Below are 17,792 nucleotides of genomic sequence, written 5' to 3' on the forward strand. Positions count from 1 at the left end.
GCGTCATTCCAGACCCCAGTGTGGCCACCCCCTGGGGACAGTCCTGGACTCTGAGCTGACCTCCCCTCCCTGGGGTGACAGCGTGGCCTCCCAGCTCTGCCTGTCCCAGATGGCAAGTGGGCAACAGTCTGGGGTCCTAGTCTGGGTGGGGTCACAGTACCCTGCAGGAAGGGTCATGAATACCCCCTTTGATCCACATTCCCAGGACCCTGGCAGCTGGAAGCGGCCCCTCTGTCCACTCGGCTGTGGATGCAGGTTCCCCTCACAGGCCACTCCAGAGCCACACACACGCCCCCTTGGGAGCCCGTCCTGTGGGGCAGGTGCAGAGCCAGGCTGACAGTGTCCAGGCCGGGGACCCCGCTCAGCCGGGCTCCCCCGTCTGTGTCAGTGTTGGGAACACAGCTCTGCTCCCTCCTGTGAACGCGGCTGGCCCAGCAGCCTCCACAGTGAGCCCGGCCCCTCCTGTGCTGGAGGGAGATCCTTCGCACGAACCCGTGTGCAGGGCCTGGCTCCCCCGTTGTTGTCTTTGGCTCCCCTGTGTTAAACTTTGACCTCTGGCTCCCATCTGTCAGCGTGGAGTGTCGTTCACGCGTTTAGTTGGCGCACCTCCTGCCAGCTGGTGTGGAGGGTCCACGGGAGCCGAGGAGAAAGCTCGCGGCCCACAGGGGCCTCCTGTTGGGTGCAGCATCTTTGGGGCCTGGGCTCACCTGGAATCCACAGGCTGTCCCCCTGAGCTCCCTGGCCCCGTCCAGGGCCCTGTCCCGGCCTTGCTGCTGCATCCGGTCTCAGACGGGGCCGCCCAGGACGCTGCTGGGCTTGGCCGCTCCGGCCCAGCGTCCCTGCCTGGCCTGCTCTCATTCTGCCACCTGTGCCCTGTCCTGGCCCGTTGGAGTCGGAGGGACCCATCTGATGTCCCAGCACGTGCCGTCTGACCCCTCTGGGACCTGACCGTCCGAGGCTGGTGTTGGGAGGTGTGACCCCAGAGACACAGCTGGACGGATTTCTGCTGGGCTCCCCCACACCCTTCTGCGGGAGAAGAGATGCCTTTGCTTTATCCCAGGGCTTGGATTTTGGTCGTGGGGGCACCGCTCCGCCCCACTGTGTGTTCTGGGAGGCCCATGGGCGAGTCTGAGGTCCCAGGAGTGGGGTCGAGTCAGGGAGCAGGCGGCTGGGGCCCTCTACAGAAGTAGCTCTCCGTGAGGCCGTGCCCCTTGATCGGGGCTGCAGGGGGCCTGCGTGGGGCGGGGCGGGTGGGAGCCCAGGCAAGAGGCTTGGGGACCCGAATGCCCCTTGGTCGGCTGGTTGCCATTTTTTAAGAGGCCTGAGCCGTACTTTAGGACTCTCCTTTCACACACACACGTGTGTGTTTTTGCCACTTTTGTTCATTCCAGTCATCTGGCCGCGTCCCCTGGAGGTCGGGGAATGCGCCCCACGGTCCCTGCAGGACCTGCTGAGACCTGTTTTGCGGCCCAGGAGGTGGCCAGCCCCCAACGGCGTCCTGTGTGTTGGAAAAGAATGTGAGAGCTGCAGCTGTGCTGGGGCCGCATCTATTTCTGTCCCGGAGATTAAACTTGTAAATCTCCCGTGTCTGCAGCAGGCTGTTTGTTTCTCGTTGTCCGGTCAGCTCCGTCATCGCTCCGGGGAGCTGGGCCCGGCCTCCCTGGGGGCTGGACCTCTGCTTTTCCCTGCAGCGTCTGCCGTGTCCGTGTGGGGCTCCTGGGGCCGGCATCGGCCAGCTCTGAGGCATGTCGTTTCCCCTGGTCGCCTGCCCTGACGCGGTCCCTGTCTCTCTCTAGTACTGTCCACACCTCCACCTCTTGTGTGCACGTCAGTCCAGCCACCCCACGGCCCCTCTACCCTTTTCCGTCTTTTGAGAAGATGTTCACCCTCTGCACCCTTACGTCTTATGTGTGTCTCTTGTGAATAGACACGATTCTCTTTTTCCTTCTGATCTTCATCTTTTAACTGTGCCGTTTGTCTGTTTCCACGTGTTATGACTGTTCGTCCATCTTGGTTTATTTTCGTCCTGTCCTTTCTTGCCTCCTCTTTCTCTTTTCCTCTCCTACTTTGGAGTATTCCCTTGCTCCTAGCTGACTGCTCATCCTAGAAATGGCCACTACTGGATTTTTCCAGGTGAAAAATTAATACCTTTGCCTTCCAGCTCAAAACACTCAGATGGGGGCTGGCCCAGTGGCGCAGCAGTTAAGTGAGCATGTTCTGCTTCAGCGGCCCGGGGTTCACCAGTTCGGATCCCAGGTGCAGACATGGCACCACTTGGCAAGCCATGCTGTGGTAGGCGTCCCACATATAAAGTAGAGGAAGATGGGCACGGATGTTAGCTCAGGCCCAGTCTTCCTCAGCAAAAAGAGGAGGATCGGCAGATGCTCAGGGCTAATCTTCTTCAACAAAAAAAAACAAAACTCTCAGACACTTCCATTCCATGACCCCATTCATTTTATACTGCTGTTGTTGCCTTCGGAGGGTTTTTAAAAAGAAATAAAATCGCCGCCTTATGATGATTCACACAGTCAGCGTGTTGAGATTTGCCCCCCATACGCCCCTTTCCTGCATCTCCGACCTGCGTCAGGAGCACTTGGCTTCTGCCTGACGCACGGTCCCCCGCACATCCTGGACCAGCGTCTGCTGACAGTGGCCGGCTCGCTTTTGCTTTTCTTCCGTTTTGGTCTCAAACTGTCTCCATGTTGGTTTTGTGTGGCAGACACCTCCCGGGAGGTGGCGTTTGGGCGAAAGGGCAGCCGCTCTCCTCCAGCTCTGGCCCCTGCATTTCTGTCGAGAAGCTGGCTGCAGGGCTCCTGGGTCGCTCCTTTGGAGACGGTCCCCTTTTCTGTTCCGTTCCGTCTCCTTGTGGCAGGTTCTGAGGATCTGCCGCTGTCTTGGGTGTTGTCCCGTCTCGTCGTCCGGTGTGCAGTGTGGGTCGCTCCAAGGACTCCTGCTTGGGGTTCCTTGGGCCTCGGGTCTCAGGATGTGTCTCCAGCTCTGCAGCTGCAGGCTCAGCACCTGCGTCTCCTCCCTCCCGGGGCACGAGTCCCTCCCAGCTGTGCTGCTCTGCTCTCCAACCCAGAAAGCAAGTGTGTTTCCTGTTCTTCTGGACGTTTTATTTGGGGCTGTCTTAAGTCTCCTCACTCTTGCATCTTCAAGCCTCTCCCTGTCTTGATATATGAAGCGTGTCGGCTCTCATTCTCAACAACGTCAGAGTCCGGAGTCTTCGCCAGCCCAGCTGCTCCCTGCTTGCCGGCTCTCCCCCATGGTGCCTTCCTTTCATGTGTGTTTGTGCATTTTGATCATGAACGCCTCACTTTCCTTGGAACTTGGGGCGTTTTCTGAGTCCCGAGTTGAGGATGGTTCACCTCAGCACATCTTGCTGCTTCCGGGCACTGCTGATCTGTGGCAGCCTGACGTCGTCGGCTGGAGGGTTTGGGGACCAGGCACAGGATGTACATTTGGTTTGCACACTTGACTGGGAGTCTGCTGTGAGCTCTCGGGAGCTTTGCCACCACCCCTGCCCGCAGCCCCTTGATGCAGCACCAGCTTTCAGGCCTATGATTGTCCTTTCCTTCCTGGGGTCAGAGGTTGGTGGGGATTTATTTCCACTTCATTCTTCTCGCTGCAGGGGCAGCCCCCAGGATCCCGCTCAGGGGGCAGCCTCCGTCGAGGATGCTGGATGTTGCCTCCTGTCCCCGAGCTCTGCAACACTGTGAGGTGACGGTCACTTCACCCCCTTGAGTGCACTCCCTGAAGGCAGCGCCTGTCCAGCCTCTCCTGGCCTCGCTGGGTGCCCCTTCCCAGCGTCCGTGCCCTGAGAGTCCTTCCTCTCTTGCCAGTCCGTGAGGCACTCAGGAAGATGTTTGTCAAGTGCTCTCCCCAGCATTTCCAGCTGCCTTCCTCAGAAGGGCTGGTCCGGGTACCTGGGTCTTGACAGGGCCGCAGAAAGAGCACACATGTTAGCATTTACTTCTCCCTGAGTCGATCCTGCAAGTCCAGCACCAGAACTGGGTCATCCAGTGTTGCGCTGTGCCTCAGGGAGTGAGTTGGTGGGAGACGCTTGCTTCCCCATGAGTGTGAGAGACATGGAAGGTTCCAGGCTGGGAGAGACTCACTGTGGACAGAGGGAAACAGAGTCATGTGGCCAAGTTCTCTGAGGTAGCAGCTTTCCGAACACAGCGAAAGGTGTTTTCCTTTCAGGGGAGCTCTTTGGGATGTGCGTTCCATCACTGCATATTGCTGGGGGCCTGCTCTGTGCCAGGCACTGGAGGGTAGCTGCACCTTCTAGTTGGGATGACAGAAAAGCCTACAGAGCCTGACTGGGATGACAGTACCTGTGAAGGGGCGGCAGGTGGGGTGGGATGTGTGTTCTGTCAGGGATGACCTTGTGACCTGGGGTGAGGTTCCTGTGAAGGGGCGGCAGGTGGGGTGGGATGTGTGTTCTGTCAGGGATGACCTCGTGACCTGGGGTGATGGTTCCTATGAGGGGGCTGCAGGTGAGGTGGGATGTGTGGTGTGTAGGATGACCTTGTGACCTGGGGTGATGGCTCCTGTGAAGGGGCAGCAGGTAGGGTGGGATGTTTGTCCTGTCAGGGATGACCTTGTGACCTGGGGTAACGGTTACTATGAGGGGGCGGCAGGTGGGGTGGGATGTGTGGTGTGTCAGGGATGACCTTGTGACCTGGGGTGATGGTTGGTGTGAGGGGACGGCAGGTGGGAGTGGGCTCAGGCGGGGGGTGTTGTGTTGTCTATTGATGACATGCTAGTGGCAGGTGGGATCTGATCATGGTCTTAGATGAGGTAAGGCAGTGCTTGTGGGGCGCCTGGGAACAGTAGGCACAAAGGCCCTGAGGTGGGCAGTGACAGGGGCAGTCATTAGCGCCTCCACACACCCGCTGTGCCCCAGGGAGCTGTGGTGCAGTGGTTCTCAAACTCCTGACCCAGGGGACCGTCCTCCTGTACCAGCGTGTTGGTGGAAGGGACGTGTGGCACCCTCAAGGGAAGCCCTCCTGCTGGCAGCAGCCAGTGTGGCCATGCGGGGTGTCTGCAGGGCGCTGTCAAGAGCACCAAAGACCTGTGGTTGTGTCTTTGCCCCTAAGTTTGTAGCTGTCTCCCTTCCTCCCTCCCTCCATCTGCCAAATTCCCCCCAAATTCCCCCCGTCCGCATGGCTCTGACCACAGGGGCCGTCTCTCACTGCGCAGCCCATGTGGGCGTCCTCCCTCCACCATGGTCAAGCTCCCCAGGCAGTAAGCTCGCTCGTGTCCCACTCTGCTCGTCCTGTGCCGCTGTCCAGAAGGTCATGTCTCATGGAGCTATGCGTGTGTCCTCGGGGCCAGGCCTCAGGGCCCGGAGCAGAGGAAGACAGGAGCTCTGCTGTGTTCCAGGGTCAGAAGGACCCGGGCTGCCGCACGAGGCGAGGGGTTCCTGGAGATCAGCGAGCTGTGTGTCCACCCCCAGGAACAGACACACGAGCTGAGGCAGAGACAGGCCCTCGCGTGGCAGCCCTGGGCGTGGAGGCCTCATGCGTGTGTGTGCGTCTGTGTGTGTGTCTCCATCGCGACCAGCAGGCCCTTCCCCGCCAGTCCTGACTGGGAGGCCCATTTGGCTGTTGGGCCCCATCCCCTTCCTGTTCCTGCCCCTGGAGACAAGCGGACCAGCAGACGGTGGGGGATGGAGAAGGAGGAACAGGTGACTGAGCCGGTGCCATCGCTGTTGTGGGAATCTCTGCGCCATGTGCTCAGGAAGCGGGTAGAAACCGTCAGATGTGGTTCATCCCGTGCAGTGTGAATACTGCCTCCTAGAGTGCTCAGTCTTTGCAGCTTCGGAAGACACGTTGGCGCGTCTCCACCCACAGAGGTTTGGTGAACTTGCTCCTGACGCGTGGTTTCTGCCCCTTGCGAGGCCCACACAGGACCTGGGGCTCCCCGTGCCCTTGGCCCAGGCTGGCCCCTCTGCCCGGGTGGCCCATCAGCTTCTCCCTCTCGGACTGCGGCCGAGCCTGCATCACGGGGGCCCGGTGTCCATCCTCCTTGGAACTGGCCCCCCATGTCCTTCTCTATACCTCTGGCCTCTCCTGTTGTCCGAGGCCTCCCCGCCCAGCAGGGCCATGGGAGGGTCGATGGGCCACTGTACAGACCTCAGACGTTGTCCCCGTGGTGCCGGTCGTTCTGAGTTCGTGAGCACAGGGCATGTGCTCAGATGTCATAAAGTAGCTCCCAGTGCTGCCTTGGACCATCTGTTAGACCAACGAGAGAATGAAGCCGACTACAAACGTGATCTAAAAACTCCCGTGTGGTGACAGACGTCACAAAGTAAATAAAAAGACGTGGGGCCTGGGGACGGAGGACAAAACTCACAAAGCCGAAGACACGTGCCGCCCTGGGAATGGTCAGAGGAGGAACAGAAATGACGGCACAGCGTGGAGTAGAGAAGGGGCAGGGAAGATGGTGTCCTTGCCTTTTAGACAAATGAGGAGATGCTCCACCTGGTTCAGAGTACGGTGGGGGTGGAGCATGATGCCTGTGTGGTGTCTTAGTTCCCCCAGACGGCGGAACCTCAGTTTGACAGCGCCCTCTGCTGACGGGGCAGGAGGGAATGCGGTGTCGGAGATGGTGGTGGCCCCCGGAGCTCCTCCCGCAGGAGCACGTGGACGAGCCACACTCTTGCGGTGCTGAGGCCGTGCCGGCTGCCTCCCTGTGCTCCCATTCAGATTGGGGCCTTTGTAAGCTTCTTGCACTCGCTCACCTTTAAACAACGCAGGACAGGCGCCTAGCCCGTGGTGGGGACCGCCCACCTTTAGGACTGTGGTGTGTGCAGACACCAGCACCAGGGACACCAGGCCCCCAAAGCCCCCTCAGGAGGTGCTTGCATGTATCCTCACGCCTAGGACAGGAGCCACGAGCACTCGCTGCTGCTGCTGCTGCTCCACAAAGGGGCATGCTGGCCTCCCGCCCTCCCCTCACGTGTGGTGGCGGCCGGGTCACCGCGAGGTCACCAGGGCACAAAGGCCACGTTACTTCCCCAGGCAGAGCCGCCAGGACCCCAGGGCAAAGCCTTGCTCGCGGATCCCAGCCTGGATTCGCATCTGCGTAGACTGCGGATTCATGAGGAGGTCTGGTCGCCACGCGTGACTTGTGCAGATGAAGACAGACTTCCTCGTGAGTGTCCAGCGAGGTTCCAGAGCTGTCGCTTGGCAGCCCTTGGGCAGGAAATGTCCCTATGTCTCCACAGGAGGGGGGCACAGATAGTGGGCGTGAGCGACACAGGGCCTGACACCACATGTCCAGGACGCCCCAGTGAGCCCACCCCGCTGCTTTCAGGGCTTCGTGTGGTGGAGTCAGCATCACGCCGTCGCCAGCTGGAGTGTGCCTGTGGCCATCCAGGGGGAGGAGGGCACCCATGGGGACGCTCGGGCCAGCCAGGGGGGCGAGGGTGAGCCTCGTGGTGGATTGCTGTGCACTGACAGCCGCAGGAAGATTTGATTTAAGTTCTTTGTCACGTTCTGTCCATTTTGTCAAAGTCCATTTCTCAGGACCGGCCTGAGTATTAACTGTGTAACGGGTCTGGCAGAAGCCGGCTGACACGGTGACAGCAACCTCGTTTTCAGGAATCACACCTGGTCGTAGGCGAGAGGCCGAGCAGTGTGTCTGCATGGAGGCGTAGCAGCGCTGTCATCCCTCTTCCTTGTCCTTTCCCAGGTGACCAGGTGCGCGGCCTCCTAGCGCTGACCAGCAGCGAACGACGTCCCTGTGACTTAGCAGCCCAGGGGTCTGTGTCAGCCCAGCCATGGACTGGGGAGAAGGCACATGGTTGACAACGGCTCCAGAACCAGCCCAGGGGCAGCCACCCCACAGTGTAGGTGCCCTGCCCTCTGCCTGGAGCGCCAGACTCCTTGTGCCTCAGTTTTCCCACCGTGAATACAGGATGCTGGTGGCACGTCAGTCACAGATTGTCCTGAACGCGGCAGTTGAGTGAGATGGCTCATGGGAAGATGTGGTCGGTGCTCAGGAAACACCAACACCGTATTGCACAAAGGTACAAGGGCAGCGACTGTGGCCGACAGCTCAGGGCATTGGGCTCGCAATTCATTCCGCCTCGCGGGAGAGAAGAAAAGAGAAAGACGGGAAAACGGAACCACCGCCACAAGGCAAGGAAACAGGCACTCAGGGGCCTGCCCCGGGGGCACAGCAGTTAAGTTTACAGGCTCCGATTCGGTGGCCTGGGGTTCGCGGGTTCGGATCCCAGGCGCAGACCTAGCACCGCTCGTCAAGTCACGCTGAGGCGGCCTCCTTCATATGAAGTAGTAGACGATTGGGACAGATGTTAGCTCAGTAACAGTCTTCCTCACAAAAAATTAAAAAAATGAAAAATGGCCCTCAGTCTTTGTTCCAGAAATCGAGGGGAAAAGTTATCTTCCTCAAAGCGAATCGTGGGCACCCCCAGCAGATCTGTTGAACCGAACCCTCTCCTTCCAAGGAGGCAGCTCTGGGTGTGGCTTCCCCTCCCGCCTGTCCCTGGGCCACGGTGGGTGTGGTTTTGGCTCAGTGCTGCTGTGCAGGGCTGTCACATCAGGACTCAGTGATTCTGACACTGTAACCCAATCCCCGTGGAACAGGACATCCCGGGCTGGGAGGAGGGGGATCAGCCTGTGTCCCTGGGTGCTGACTCGGGCCGAGTCTCGTGAAGGGTGGGCCCGAGGTCATCGTCCAGCCTTTGCTCTGCTCTGAGGCTTAGTCCACAGTGTGGTCCTCGTGCTTCCCACCGTCCATGGCAGATCCACCTCGCTCAGCACAGCCGGCCTGCAATAGGTGCCGGAACCTCAGGGCCGCCCTTTGCAGCCTCTCCTTTCTGATCACCGTGCCGTCCACATCTGCCTCTCGGCTCTCAGCACTGAGGTGACCCTGCGTCAAACCCCTGACTGTTTTATTTGCCCTGTTGTGATCACAGGGCTCATTGTCGTGCGTCTGCAGGCTCTCCCCATAGCCCCCCAGTACAGCAGACTCAGGACAGCAACACCTCTGGACGTGTTGCTGTCGTCTGTGGGTCACGTCAGTGGGGCAGGACAGAAAGCGTTTACAAGTGACTCCTCCTCCTAGTGCTGGAGGGAAAACAGACAGGTGACACAGGGCGTCCCGGGACATGACTGAGGGGACGCGAGGCCGTCCCGAGATGTGACTGAAGGGGACATGGGGCCATGCTGAGACGTGACTGAGGGGATGCGGGGCAACCCTGAGACATGACTGAGGGGGACATGGGCCCCTCCCGAGACGTGAGTGAGGGGGACGAGGGACCGTCCCGGGACGTGAGTGAGGGGATGCAGGGCCGTTCTGAGACGTGACTGAGGGGGACGTGGGGCCATCCTGAGACGTGACTGAGGGGACGTGGGGGGCCACCCCAAGACATGAGTGAGGGGGACGTGGGGCCATCCCGAGACGTGACTGAGAGAACATGGGCCGTCCCTGAGATGGACTGATGGACTGAGGAGGACACTAGCCGGTCCCAGAGGCTGCAGCTGGGTGGTGAAGAGGCCCCCGTTGCAGGACGAGATGTGTAGGACACCCGCAGGTTTCAGTGGGGAGCCGTGTTGACTGTGTATCCTGGTGGCAAATTGGTAGTGCTGTTGGTGTCTGGTGTTCCAGCCCCTGGTCCCTGTGGCATGAGGCGGTGGCTGCATGAGCTGTGCTCTGTCACTCGGCCTTGGGGAGGGTGGCTGACATGTGAGTGCCCCGTGGCGCATGGAGGGGACCCCCCACCTGGGCGTTCGGGCCTGCTGGCGGTGCCATTCCTCTGGGTAAGAACCACGCTGTGCCCGGTCACTGGGCCGGCCCTGAACCCTCTGTGGTGTTTCCTCGGCCTGCTGTGTTGTGTGTGTGTCTCCTGCACGCTCAGGGTCTGCAGGTCCTATGTGGTCCCGTGGTGTCCCGTGTGCATTGGGTTCCCCAGACCTTGTTGAGTTGGGGACCCTCACAGTGCACTCTCCTGACCATCTGCCCACTCCCGGCCCCATCAGCCCCCGTGGCCTCAGGCATTGGGTTTTTGCTGCTCAGTCCAGTCCTTCCCCAGTAGGACGCTGGGCTGTTCCTGCCTCCTGAGACTGTGGCCTCGTGTCCCCAGCCCTAGAGAATGTAGGGTGTAGACCGGAGATGCGTCCATGGGCCAGACTGTGCCTCCCCGTCACTGCCCGTCGAGGCCGACCGGGTGCCTGGTCCTCGGCGGCCGTCTACGACCCGGCTCCCAGGAGCTGTTTCTGGCCCCAGAAGGCCTCTCCTGAGTCAGCAGGGAGATGCTGCTGAGTCCTGCTGGGCGACCGTGCCCACCGTAGTGGGAACAGCGAGCCTCATGGGCTCGGCCTCAGAGGAGATTCAGAGCCTCTCCCCCCTCGGTGCTGCAGACCAGGCCTGGGGCCAACTTTCGGCAGTCATTCCTTAACCGGGTCCACTGAACAGCTCTTTCTGCTTGGGGGCATTTTAAACAACCGTGTTTTATATACAGAGTCCCCCCTTCCGCCTGTAACGACAGCCCCACAGCAGGTCAGCTCCCTGAATCCCCGAGGGCACGTCCCGACACCACTGTGTCTTGGAAAGCATGTCAGGAGGTCAAACTTCTCCGAAGTAGTTGCTGCTGAAGGTGCTGGCTTCACTTGGGGTGGCTCAGCTGCCGTTCTGCCTTCTGGCGAGAAAGAGGCTGCAGGGCCAGATCCTTTCCCGGAGGGCCATCCCAGGTCAGGTGACAGACGTACGTCCCATTCTCCGGGAGGCACACGTGGGAACCAGCGACTGCAGGTGTGGGCCCCAAAGAGAGGCCACACCTGTCCTGGCTGTGAGCGAGCGCCATTGACGGCCCGCCTGGAGGACCCTGACCCCAGGAGGACTGCGGGGCAGGCTCCCCACAAGGACCTGTGCCAGCCTCCCTGGCAGCCTGGGCCGTCAGCTGTCACTGTTGCGGGGTCACACTGAGGCAGGGCTGGGGGAGGCTCAGCAGTGTGGATCAGTGGTATGTGACGCTCTCTTGTGGTGTGTGACCTTTCGGATGCGGGTGGCCTCATGGCTGGAGTTGGCCCCCAGGATTGTCTGGCGTTCTGTGCACATTGGGGTTCCGTGGCCCCGTGCGCTCACTTTGAGAACGGTGCCGCCCCTGTCTGTTACGGGTTCATGTGAGGACGATGTTTCCTGTTCCCAAGTCCTCACCACCTGTCTCATTTCTCAGGTCCAGACAAAGGAGGAGCCCCTGCCACCAGCCAGCAGCCAGAGCATCCCCACCTTCTACTTCCCCCGAGGCCGTCCGCAGGGGACAGTGAACGTCGATGCCGTCATCGCCAAGATTGAGCGGACCTTCGCCCAGTTTCCGCACGAGAGAGCCACCATGGAGGACATGGGCAAGGTGGCCAAGGTGGGTGCCCTGCGTGCTGCCTCTGGGCAGCACCACGTTCACGGGTTGGTGCTTGTGTTCTGTTTTCAGGATCTGAAACACAGTGGAGACTCTGTATTAACGGTTGTGCCAAATATTGAAGACAGACATGCCTGTGCGTTGTTGCCCTCCCAGATGGAGCAGCGTTCACCTTTGCATTTTTTAAGCAACTGATCCCCTGAGGTCCAGCCTGGGCCTTCCTCTCCGCCCTCCTGCCCCGTGTCTCTCCCTGTGTAGGGTGGGTGCTAGTGGACCCACAGTCCATGCGCAGCAACATGTCGATTTTGAACTTAGCCTAACACATGATCCCCCGTGCATTGTCTCACCATTTGGTTTTGAAATTCGGTGGCATGTCTCCAGGCCATCCATGTTGACATGTGTAGACACACGTAGACGAGCACAATCGTGGTTTCCCACATCGCCTCAGCCGCGTGGGAAGGCTCCCGTGTAGCCGGCGGCTGGCACGGCCCCTCCTGGGTGCTGGCGTTGACGCGTCCCGCTCCCCCATGGATCGGGCTGCCTTGGGCTGTGCTCCTGAGCTCCGCCTTCAGGCCGCATTGGGGTGCTTGTGCTTCCCCTTTGCCCCTGTGCTTCCGGGGTGCTTTCTCTCTCTTTCTTCATCCCCACCCTCCCCTCTGGAATGTCTCTTCCTATTCTGGATGCTGACCCTCCGTCCATGTGTGTTGTGAGCAGGTTCTGTTCCACCTGCTGAATGGTTCACGTGCTTCCTTTTGCTTGCAGTTTTTAGGGCTTGTCCTCTTTTCTTGTTGGAACTGCTTTATTGAGATATAACTCTCGGACCACAGTTCACCCATTTAAAACGTACAACTCAGCACAATGCAGTGTATGCCCGGAGTTGTGCAGCCATCATCGTAGTCAACTGGAGGACATTTTTGTCACCCCCTAAAAGAAACCCTGTACCCTTTAGCTGTCATCCCCCCTCCCCCACCCCCAACTAATCCACTTCCTGTCTCTGTAGGTTCGAGTATCCTGGACATCTTATGTAAACAGATCCATACCATGTGTGGCTTTTTGTGTCTGCCTTCTTTCCCTCAGCACACAGCCAGACCCGGGCGACACTGGGGGCTCGGCTCCAGGCCCCCACAACAAAGTGAATGTCACCATAAAGCAAGTCACACGAATTGTTTGGTTTCCGAGTGCAGATAAAAGTTAGGTTTATGCTATGCTGTAGTCTAAGTGGGTGATAGCATTATGACTAAAGAAAAGTGCATACCCTAATTAAAAAATACCATATTGCTAAAAAATGCTAACCAGCACCTGAGCCTTCAGCAAGTCATCTTCTCTTTGCTGGTGGAGCATCTGGTGAAAAACGCAATAAAGCAAAGCGCGGTAAAGCGAGGAGCAATAAAGGAAGTGCTTTATTGCAAAATAAAGCAAAAATACAAGCGAGCCTGTGTTTTCAAGGTTCGTCTGTATTGGGGCGTGTGTCAGTGGCACGTCCTTTCAGCGTCCCGTTGTGCATTTATCCATTCATCAACTGATGGACGTCTGGGTTGGCCCACCTTTGGGCTGTGGTGCACAGGGCTGCTGGAACACGCGTGTGCGAGTCTTGGTGTGCAGGTGTAGGGTTCTCTCAGATATACACACCTAGGAGTGGAATTGCTGGGACACATGGCGACACCATGTTTAACGCTTTGAGGAGCCACAAGACCATTTCCCAAAGCAGCTGCCCCATTTTGCATTCCCACCGGCAGCGTAGGAGGGTTCCGATCTCTCACACCCTCGCCAGCACTTGTGTCTTGCTGATTGTAGACAGCGTGTCCTAGGGGGCACGAAGTGTCTCCTGGTGGTTTTGACTCGCATTTCCCTGAAGACTGTCATGTTGAGCAGCTTTTCATCTGCTTATTGGCTATTTGTGCATCTTCTTTGTAGAAATGTTTGTTTAGATCCTGTGCCCGTTCTTTAACTGGATTGTCACTTTATTGTCCAATTGTAAGAGTTCTTTATATATTCTAGATTCAAGTCCCTTATCCAATACTTGGTGTGCATTTTTTCCCATTCTCTGAGTTGTTTTTTCTTTTTTTTAATTATATGTACTCAGCACCTGAAAAACTGAGAATTGACCTGAGTCTTTTTTAACCTTTTCTTTTTTGCTGAGGAAGACTGGACCTGAGCTAACATCTGTGCCAGTCTTCCTCTATTTTGGATGTGGGCTGCTGCAACAGCATGGCTTGTTGAGCGGTGTGTAAGTCTGTGCCCAGGATCTGAACCCACCAACACTGGGCCACTGAAGCAGAGTGTGCAAACTTAACTACTGTACCACCAGGCTGACCCCTTTTTTCAGTTTTTGATAGTCTTCCATGATGCCAAAAAGTTTTTGTTTGTTTGATAAAGTTCACTTTATCTGTTTTTTCATTTGTTGCCCGTACTTTTGCCGTCATATCCAAGAAATCATTGCCAGATGCAAGGTCATGAAGATTTGCTTTTGTTTTTTCCTGAGAGTTTCTAGTTTCGGCCTTTACGTCTAGGTCTTTGATCCATTTTGAGTTAATTTTTGAATATAGTGATGCAGCGGTCAAACTCCATTTTTTACGTCTGGAAATCCAGTTGTCTCAGCACCAAGGCTGAAGAGACCATTCTTTCCCCGTCCAGTGGCCCTGGCCCCCTTGTTGAAAATCAGTTCCCCATAAATATGAGGGTTTAGTACTGGATTCTGATTCTAGCCCTTGACCTGTCCTTGTGTCTTTATGCCAGTTCCACCCTGTCTTGATTACTGCTGCTTTGTAGTCGGTTTTGAAATGGGACGTGTGAGTCCCTTCTCAAGCTTGTTTTGGCTCTCCGTGGACCCTTGCAACTCCTTATGGATTTTAGGGTCAGCTTGTCAGTTTCTGCAGAGACGCCAGCTGGGGTTCTGCTGGGCTCGCGTTGACTCTGTAGATCGGTGTGGGGAGTATGGCCGTCTTACTACTGTCTTCTCATCCGTGTACATAGGACGTCTTCCACTCATTTAGGTCTTAGTTTCTTTCGAAGATGTTTTGTAGTTTTCAAGTATAAGTTTTGCACATCTTCTGTTAAATTTGTTCTGAAGCATTTTATTCTTTTTGATGCTATTATAACTGGAATGCTTCTCTGAATTTTATTTTCAGCTTGTTCATTGCAAGTGTATAAAAATGCAATTAATTCCTGTGTACTGATCTTGTATCCTGCAGTCCTCTGAACTCATTTATTCGTTCTAATAGTGTTTTAGCGTATTCCTTAGGATTTTGTGTGTACATGATCATGTTACCTGCGGCTAGAAATAGTTTCGCTTCTTCCTTCCCGGTGTGGATCTGTTATTTCCTCGTCGCGCCCGACTGCTCTGGGAAGAACCTGTAGCGTGGTGTGGTGTTGATGTCCGAGAGTGGAGGTTCTTGATCCTGCCCTTGGGAAAAGCATCCAGTCCTTCACCGCTAAGCATGCTGTGAGCGTGGGTTTTCACAGATACCCTTTATCGGGTTGGGGACCTTCCTTTCCATTCCTGGTTTGGTCAGCGTTTTTATCAAGAAAAGATGTTAGCTTGGTCGGATGTTTTTCCTGTGTCTGTTGAGAGGCCCGTGTGGTTTGGTTCTTTATTCTATGGATGAGGTGCATTACGTGAGTTGGTTTTTCCAATGTTAAACCAACCTTGCGTTCTGGAGCAAATCCCACTTGGCCATCGTGTGTGGTCCTTTTTCTGCGTGGCTGGATTTCACTGGCTGGTATTCTGTGGATGGTTTTTGTGTCCGTATCCAGAAGAGATACTGGCTGGCAGTTTTCCTGTGATTCCTGTGTCTGGTTTTGGTATTAGGGTAACACTGGTCCAAGAGGAAGATCGGAAGTGTCCCCTTCTCTTCTGTTAGAGATCGCCTTTTTAAAGTATGTTTTTAAATTTTGTTTTATAAGTATGTAAAAACGTACATGGTTCCAAGGTCAAAACTCACAAACCAGATATATTCCCATAAGTCCAGAGTCTACCCCTGTCTGTTCAACTCTGCTCTCTTCCTCCCCCATAAGTAACAGTTTTCATAAATTTGGCTTATCCTTTATTTTTTAATATGAGCAAATACCTACAAATATACATCTGTGTATGTACACACATATTTAATTTCTTCCCTTTCTTGGATGAGAAGTAGCATGCTGTTCTATGCTTGGGTGTGTTCTCTCTGAACATTATGGGTGGCGATCACTCCCCATTGGCGAGGTGGTCCTCGCTTTGCATGTTCGTGTGGGAGCATGAAAGTGACCCCACGAGCTGAAACCTGTGTAGCTTTTCTACTTCTTTGGCGGCTTTCTCCGGGCACGGTTGCTGGGCGAGAAGCAGTGGGTGTCTGCTGTGGACAGTTTGGTGAGCTCCAGTGGGCCTGTCAAGCCGTCAGCACAGTCAGCATGATGAGCGTCTCCACTGGCCCCTAAACTCTGCTTCATTCTCATCCCTCCCGCCCCCAGCCCCAGGCTCCCTGTGGTCACTATTGATTAGGGATTTCTAGAATTGTACATAAACTAAATCATACTGCAGATACTTTCATTCTTTTTATGGTGGTAAAATTCACATAAAGTTCCACCAGCATTTTAACCATTTTAAGATGTACAATTCAGGGGCCTTTATTTCATAGACAGTGTTGCACAACCATTACCACTGTCTGGTTCCCGAACATTCACATCCCCCTACAAGGGAATCCCGGGTTCTGTAGCAGTCACTCCCCATTCCCCACGCCCAGCCCCTGGCAACCATGAGTCCCCTTTCTGTCTGTGGATTGGCCTGTTGTGTTTCAAAAAGATCTGGGCAAAAGTTTTGATACAAATGAAAATAAAACCAAACCCACCTTCCCTAAGCGTCATTTTTTAAGAACAGCCAGAGAAGTGTGATGGTTTGGTGCCTAAGCTTCCTTTCCTGCTGAAATTCTCATCCAGCCTGGCACCAACCTGAAGGAAATCACCTCACTCCTCATGCTCATCACCCTTCCCTCTTGGGACCTGGGACCTTCCTCCCAGGACCGTGGGGTTAGGGGCTAATAATGGAAGTGAAGTCACTTAGAAAACACAGAAAAGCAACTTTAGGAGATATGTCACTTCAGGTAATCTAATCCCATCCATCAAACAAAATCTGCAAGTGTTTGGTGGTGAGGATGTGGTCTATTTTCCAGAAATCACAGACAGCTTATATTGCTTCCTGTGAAAACTTTTTCACCTCCTGTACAAGCTCCCATCCAACCCAAGTACGTTTCTTAAGTAGTCTCAACAGAAAAACTAACCTGAGAATGATTTAACGGGACTTTCAATTCTAAAAGATCCAGTGTCAAACGCTTTATGATCAACTTCCTTTGGCACCGCAGAGCCCACGGCCTCAGCACGCTCTCCCGGCTGCATCCTCTCTCTCATTGCCTTCTTCACAGCAGCGAGGCGACCCCCATCTGCGATCCCAGCATCATCATGTTTTGGTTCACTCGCTATACCCGAGACAACTTTTTCCTACAAAGAGAAATTATGACATTTACTAAAGCAACTCATTACCATCTTATAAGAAAAATGAATAAAGCATGCCTAAAATATTTCACACATCCATCTTATGCTTATCAAGTTCCTAGTATGTGCTAAACATGCTGGGGGTCAAAGGTAAAGGACAAAGTTCCTGCCCTCAAGGAGTTAGTTGTGGTTGTCGTTTAATGTAAACAAAGATAGGACCCTTCAACATGTCTAAAAACTGATGGAAAAGAGAGAACAAGGCTAACTGATGGGATGAGAGGTCAATGAATAAGAGATCTGGGGGAATGGTTCCAAAGTATAGATAAAAGATTAGTTTGATTTTAACTGTTCAGTAGTCTTAACGGTGGCCTATAAAATAATGTAGGAGAGAAACACTGGTGGTAAGGGGCAGAATTACAAGGCTCCGACATAATGCTGTCTTGACACAGCCGTTATCTGCGTCACTGATGGTGTTATGTCCCCAGGACTAAGCACCCGATAAGAAATCGCACGGCAGGTCCAAATGTCCCAGCATCCTTCCTGTTTAACAGACTTGAAATTCATTCAATCAATCTCGTCACTGTCCTCAGGGCCTTTGTCATTAGTAAGACATTACTAACGTCTTACTAAGACATTACTTCATTAGTAAAATAAGGAGACTTCATTAGTAAAACAATCCTACAATAATCCTTTAATACTCTAACATCTTAAACTCCTAAGACAGAATTCAAAACAGAGTTTTTATTTGGATTACACAGCATAATAAAGTACCAGTTTAGAAACCTGATTTTACAACCAGAGGCATTTTTCTAAAATCTAAAAGAAAAAGTGGCAGGGCTCCAAGCTGGCTTGAGAAGTAGCAATTCTGAACCAAAAGCTTGGAGTTAAAATATTTTGGGAAAAAAATTAGTACAAATAGATAAGAATGGAATCTATCATG

The 17,792-nt window shown here is 55.0% G+C and overlaps 1 protein-coding gene across 9 annotated transcripts in view; it reads left to right on the forward strand.

Annotated features, from left to right (window-relative positions):
• Positions 1–17,792, forward strand: part of LOC139039758 (serine/threonine-protein phosphatase 2A regulatory subunit B'' subunit beta-like) — a 57,338-nt gene that overhangs the window by 4,245 nt on the left and 35,301 nt on the right. For 7 of the 9 annotated variants that reach the window (XR_011501300.1, XR_011501301.1, XM_070503822.1 and 4 more), the window contains exon 2: positions 11,210–11,392. Coding sequence is in view for 7 of the 9 variants with exons in the window: in XM_070503822.1 (XP_070359923.1) it covers positions 11,210–11,392 (183 nt within the window). In the remaining 2 variants the exon portion in view is untranslated. Of the gene's footprint in view, positions 1–11,209; positions 11,393–16,722; positions 16,939–17,792 lie in introns of those variants that run through there. The other 2 variants (XM_070503820.1, XM_070503821.1) reach the window with 1 other exon arrangement.

Source organism: Equus asinus, unplaced genomic scaffold (genome assembly GCF_041296235.1).
Source record: "Equus asinus isolate D_3611 breed Donkey unplaced genomic scaffold, EquAss-T2T_v2 contig_803, whole genome shotgun sequence".
In the NCBI taxonomy this organism is placed as follows: Eukaryota; Metazoa; Chordata; class Mammalia; order Perissodactyla; family Equidae; genus Equus; species Equus asinus.